Genomic DNA, 6439 nt, shown 5'->3' with positions numbered 1-6439 from the left:
GTTTAAGAAGGCAGAGACTTTTATGTGTTTCATGTGCTTACAAAGGTTTATTAGCTTGAGTAAAAGGTTATTATTATTCAATTGAATAATTGAATTTTAAACTATTGGTATTGCACTTCATATTATATCTGCTTCTCCAGATGCACTTGATTATGTCAAATTTGCTTTTTAATCCCCTGTCTGGAGACCATTTTCTTGAATCATGCACATTTTCTCACCCTCTGTAGCGGTATCCTAATGAACACACAGTCCAGCCTGACATCTTCCATGTAAATGACTGTGCATACCTCTTCTAGTCAGATCATATCAGCAGCTATCTGGTGTCATATAATCCTGGATACTGTTATATGGAAAATCTTATCAGGTGATTAATGCCACAGGCGTCTAATTTTCCTGCAAAGCACTATTGCAGGACTGCAGTGTTTACATGAATGCCAGGCTTAGGGATATGAACTGGACATTTATAAAAGTTAATAATCTGTGTCTAATCCCCTCCAAGAATTGTCTGTTGGTATTTCTATAAATAATTGCAGCTTTATTTCTTGTCACAAACTGAATCACATCTTAATTTATTAGGTGCATTCTTCATTTAAAAACTTGGAACTTTGTTATAAATCTCATTGCATGGGTGACATATGTCCGCAAAGCCACACATAATATATCTTTGCATTTGAAACATACATTAAGTAAAAAGAGTCACAAAAATCCTGCTTTGATGTTTGTTTACTTGTCTTGTTTGTTTGTTTGCATTTAAGCAGATGTGCTCTTCAAAAAGTTTTCTTGTTTGCTAGAAGCGTAAGATTCGTCCTTGACTGCACACTTGGAAACTGGGATTCCTGGGCATAACACTGAAATTCTCGATTAAGATAAGAAATGATACACAAAATAATTCAATATAATAAAATATCAGGGTAAACAGCCCCAGAAAGAAATATACTCTGAGCACTGATTCTTCATTGCTATGTTCAATACTGCACTTAAAATATTAGCATGGGCAAAGGTGCTGTATCTGTGTCTGCTTGCATCTACCTATGAATTACATAATTGTTGGCTGTTACCAGGCTTCTTCTACCTCTGCTGAAGAGATTTTCCCTCAGCCAGGGGTTGTCCATTAAGTTCACTAGAAGCAGGCTCAGCCTTCCACAGCATTCCATAATTTCAAGCAAATTATGTTTTAGAAAGTAATCATTGATTCCTGAGATTTGACATAGGATAGGGAGCACTTTAAAAGTGGCTTTGAATACTCTTAATTAGCCCAAGAATTACAGGCTCATTCCTCTTTTATGCTGCCATTGCAAGCATTTATCTCAACTGATTTCAACAGAGTTGCTTCTGTTTTACACTGGTGTGAGAAAACAAAAAAACCCAGGTTGCATAAATTGTTAACAGCTCTTTCATATTGCCTCTTTATTACCAGATAAAACTTTGATGAAGGACACTCACAGAAGATCAATATAAGAAACCACATAAGACCTGAATTTTATGCTACTGGCTAATACTGAAAATCACAGAAATAAGTATTTAGTTTTGAAGCGCTTAAGCCAATGACTGGTGTGAGACTGCTTTTCCTGAAAGAAATATTTCACCTCTAGACAAGTACTGCCTCCTGAGTAAAGTTACTCCATGGCTCTGATTGCAGGGATGCAGGAAAGGAAATGGAGTGCACTTGCTCATCTAGTAATGAGCAACTTCATCTGACAACTTCCATTTGAAGGAGTAAGGACCCATGTTCGTTTCTCTGCTTCATGGGCGTGCTGCTCCTGGCTGATGTGATGAACCACTGCCAGCATCCTAGAAGGCTCCTTGGGAAAGGCTGAATGTCTCATGAAGGGAACTAGGGACTTTGGGGAAGTTTGGGGTCTTCCAAAAACCTAGGAAATCACCTCCTCAGCAGCGATCTTCACCTGTAATTTATAGAGTCTAGCACAGAGCTGGGGGGTAAACAACAAATGGTATTGAACTGGCCAGTAATACACTGTCTGCAAGCTAATATAGCTCAGGATATATTCACTACTGAAAGTAAATTGAACATTCTCCTTGAGAGTCACTTAGATAGCAGTGTTTGTTTATATAGCGGTTTATCTTCGCATAAAGAAGTGAGCAGGAGTTAAAGTGCAACAGCAATCACATATAGTAAATCCAATTTATATTAATATACCTCTAACCTAATAACTGGCAAATACACATTTCTGCACTTCTAGCAGTCTGACTTAATTTGTTTCTGTCAAACAAAGAGCAAATATTTTATCACAAGTTTGTTGTTTTCCATTTAAAAAAAAAACAAAACAACCCAAAAAAGCCCAAGCACACCAGAACTAAAGGTTGCAGAGGTGGCTACTTCTAGAAAGTTTATTCTTCACACAGTTAATCAAGACCACCATACTTTACTTGCTTTCCTTCAACCTTTACTAAAGCCATCCACAGTCTTCAATGTCCGGGCGTTATGAAGTGGAAATGCCAGTGCAGGGAAGTGCTCCGATACAAGTAAGTCTTGATGACAGGCTTAATCCCAAGTTTGGCAGAAACTCAGCTGTGCTCCTTTTTATTCCTGAGATAGGTGTAGAGGGCATCCAGCCCCCCCTCTATGATCTCAGGCAGAGGACGGGACAAAGGGTTGTGGGTGATGTGGAGACCTTTGTCCATTGGGTTCCATGCAATGCGTGGCAGCTGGTGCAGCAGGTAGAGGTCATCTGGGACAGTCTGTATAGCATTGTAATCAACATTTAGTAATTCCAGAGTGGTGATGAAGCAGAGAGACCGTGGCAGAATGCGTATGTTGTTATTCTCTATGATAAAGATTTGCAGATTGACCAGATACTGGACACTGTCTGCAATGTTTTCAAGCCTGTTGGACCCTAGGTGCAAAAAGTCTAAATTCCTCAGTGCAAAAACACAGAGGGGAATTTGCACAAACCTGTTGTTACTGAGGTTCAGTTTCCTCAGATTTGTCAGGTCGCTGAAGCTCAAAGGCAGTTGAGAGATGCAGTTGTGTGAGAGGCTCAAAACCTCCAGCTTCCTGCACAAGCTGAGCTCTGCTGGCACTTCTGTCAGGCAATTCATATTGATAAACAAGACCTTGAGGTTCCTCAGCAGCCCAATCTCTTTAGGCAGATACTTGAGACAGTTGTCACCCAAGTTCAGCACTACTATCCTGTCCAGTTTCCCCAGTGAAGGAGGAATCACCACCAGCTGGTTGTGTGAAAGGTTCAGTTTCTGCACCTCAGGCAGTCCCCACAAGAAGTCAGGTGTGTTGGTCATCCCTTTCATTATAAGGCTCAAGCTGACATAACGCAATCCCTGTTTCAGCAGTGACTTAGGCTCTTTCCCTGAGAGAAGAGCATCTTCCCATGCAGGCAACTTTGGACCTCTCCTCAGAAAACACATGCTCCTTCGCCCCTCGTTCTTTGAGTGCTCAGTTCCCATAACACCCTGGATCCCTCCTGAGAGATGAAGTGAGGTTTTCTTCCCTTGCAAGTGCTTACACCAACATGCAAATGCCAACAGAGGATGACAGCTTGCAGGAGGCAGGAAAGTCAAAGCAAGGAGACAAGGAGGAGCCTGTGAAGTGCATCTCAGTCCACCGGGGCAGTTTCCATAGCTGCTGAGGGAAAGTTTCACTTCTGGGGGCTTATGCTGGTCTTGGTGCACAGGCTGTAATGAAATACTTGCTCCTGACTTGTGAGTAAACCTGTTCAATTCAAACTGAATGCCATGAGGCAGCTGTCACTGTCATTTGGCCTGGGCTTTATTGGACAGATATGTATCTTCACTGGAAAAAGGTCACAAGGATGCTGTATATAACTTCACCATGTCAGCTTTCTTGGCTATCTGGTTCATACCATGGCTACAGGACAATTAACAAGAGTGACTTCAAAAAACAAGCAAGCAAGCTATAGAAGAAAACAAGCAAACAAAGAAGCCATCATTTCAATTCAGATTTAAAGGATATTTTCCCAATTATTTTTATGTTCCTGATTTCACTGAAGTAGTTACCAGTCCACCAGAAAACTGCACATTGTAAAAATGATGGTAAAGACTTTTTCTTGTGAGTCCTTATTTTTTGTTTCCTTAAAAATAAAAGGGGGGAAGAAAAAGTTAATGCTCATAAAAAGTGTTAACTTTTATATCCCCTTTGAGATTAGGATAGGCCTCTTTCTTTTCTGAAAGGGTACCACCCTCACTGCAGCAATGACATTTTCCAGTGGTATCTGAGCCCACTTGGATGACTGCTTGCTACCCACGTTGCCAAGTGTGAGAAGTCATACCACACAGTTCTGCCCAAATTACTCTGTCCTAAATATCCTGCGCTGCTTTCACATCTATTAGTGAGAATTTGGGGGTCTGCAATCTTTTGTGCCACTTATGTTCCTTTCCCCGTAAACTTTCCTCTCTTTCTGGGCTATTCTGGGATACAGGGGGACTAGCAGTCAAATAGCTCAAACTATAAGTGACATTTAACTCCAGGACAGAGGAACTGATGGGAGAGGAAGGAAGCACTGAGGTATAATAATACCCAACAACAGCTGAATCTAGCTCTGCTGCTGAAAAGAAATTGTATTGCTACAGGAATCTGCAGTGAATTTAAACTCAAAGGGAACCTAAAAAGGATATGCAAAAACTTCAGGCACCATTTAAACCAGATGAAAATTGCAGTAAATAGTACAGGACTTTCAGGGGCTTTTCCTCTCCAGTGGATCTGTGGTGATGGAGACGCCTTGTTGCTGCCTGAGAGATCTAGTGATGCCTATACCACTCCCCAACACCTCATTTCAGAGCACCTCTCCTTAAAACCCTGCATCAGTTCAGATGCTAAAAGACTGTATGAAGCTGCAGCTGGGAGTTGGGGCACTCCAGAAACCTCTTTAGAGTCAATCCCTGCAGTCCCTTTGTACTGCCAGTCTTTTTGGGCCCCTCATAAAGCTGCTCTTGCTAGAGAAAAGAGGGGAGAGGGGATGTGTCCCTGTGGTTGTGTCTGGCAAGTGGGGTCCTACAACAGGAAAGGAGACAGGACCACAGGAAGAAGCATAAGACTGTGGAAAGCTGAGCAAGCTGACCAATTAAGAGGTGCACCTTAACAGGGCTGCACGGCATAAAATCAACAATCAGTAATTGCTGATGTATTGCTTTCCCTGGAGTGCCTGGACAAGCCTGAAAAGGGCTGAAGCGCAGACATGCTGCCCCAGAGAGACAGAGATGACCCTTGTGCTGTAGGCAGAGTAGTGGCTCTGTGGGGAGAGGAAACCCAACAGCAGGCCAAGCTCAGCCGGATTTGGCCTTGCGTGACAAGGGGACCTAAGGCTAAAATCTGGCCCTTCAGCCCAAGCAGGTGGAGAAGCAAAAATGAGAGCCTCTCACAAGTCCTGACTCTGGGTTGTCTGCCCAGTTGCTGTTAAAAATGCACCTATTATAAGACAGCCTAAATGGATTTGAACAAGGCATTCTTTTCTGCAGGGAAGAAAAAAGCCTTTTAGAGACTGTTTACAAAGTTAGGCATTTCCCTTTTAGTCACACTGCTGGAACGAGGAACCTGCCACAGCTCTGCCTGGTGGCCAGCCTCATTCCCTGTGCCTGTGCTGACACGTGTGCCCATGTCCCCACAGTCGCCTCAGAACTCTTCCTTCTGGAGGTTGCTTTTAGTAACAAATGAAAACAAAACACAAAGGAAACAGTCTTCCTGTAGCCACGGTCTCCCCCCTGGCTGCCCAGATACTTTCAGATGATAATGTCATCCCCGTCTCCAAAATGCATTACAGTTCACTGCCTGGGGACTTGGCAGGGTCTGGTCCAGCCTCTCAGCACAGAAATCCGCATTTCCTAACAGCGTGACTCAGCCAAAGTGCTCTGTACCCATCCCTGGTTTTGCATCACACCACTGATTTGAAACTATGCTTGTGATATAGCCCAGGACAGCCTGGGTCAGGCTGCTGTTGGAAAGCTTCACCCGGGGCTCTCTATCAAACAAAAATGCTTGCTCTGCTTCAGACTCGCAGCATCTCCTGCTATTGCACTGGTGTATCTCCACTGCCTGTCAGGCAGCAGCAGCAGCAGCAACGGGGTTTTAAAAAAGAAATCCCACATCTGCAGGTTCCATTGTCCAGTTCCCTTCCTGCCTCCACGACTGCCGTAACCACTGCGTGAAACAAAAAAAATATAGCCATTTCCTTTTCTTTGTTCTCCAGCAGAAAAACAGGCTATTGAGCGCGCTTGCAGTTGGGGAGACGGGAAACTCTGAGGTAACCAAATTAAATTCCTTTCTCGGCATCGAGACAATAAAACCACAGTGGCCTCATCTGGACATCTCAGGAACTAAATTTCTGAACAAAAATAGTCCCCTATCAGTTGGTGTCCTGGGCGGCGTTTGTCCACTTTCCAGTTCCCTTTCCTCCAAGTTGCCTGCTGCCCTGCCCTGTGTTGTGAGGATGGATCGGTTCTTTTGGGC

At 43.3% G+C, this 6439-nt stretch overlaps 1 protein-coding gene across 1 annotated transcript; it reads right to left on the bottom strand.

Annotated features, from left to right (window-relative positions):
* Positions 1 to 2300: 2300 nt before the first annotated feature.
* LRRC30 (leucine rich repeat containing 30) lies at positions 2301 to 3948 on the bottom strand. Its single transcript, XM_061447568.1, has one exon. The coding sequence runs from the start codon at positions 3421 to 3423 to the stop codon at positions 2527 to 2529; it is 897 nt and encodes a 298-aa protein (XP_061303552.1). The 5' UTR covers positions 3424 to 3948; the 3' UTR covers positions 2301 to 2526.
* Between the last annotated feature and the right edge of the window lie 2491 nt (positions 3949 to 6439).

Source organism: Pezoporus flaviventris, unplaced genomic scaffold, assembly GCF_033815535.1.
Source record: "Pezoporus flaviventris isolate CSIRO_AGI_PZ_B2104156 unplaced genomic scaffold, CSIRO_AGI_Pfla_v1 ptg000007l, whole genome shotgun sequence".
In the NCBI taxonomy this organism is placed as follows: domain Eukaryota; kingdom Metazoa; phylum Chordata; class Aves; order Psittaciformes; family Psittacidae; genus Pezoporus; species Pezoporus flaviventris.
The sequence above is the reverse complement of the archived record's forward strand: the minus strand, read 5'-3'. Positions and strand labels throughout refer to the sequence as shown.

What these genes read in the sequence shown, in the direction of transcription:
- LRRC30 (XM_061447568.1), bottom strand. Translation starts at nt 3,423, where the DNA reads ATGGGAACTGAGCACTCAAAGAACGAGGGGCGAAGGAGCATGTGTTTT.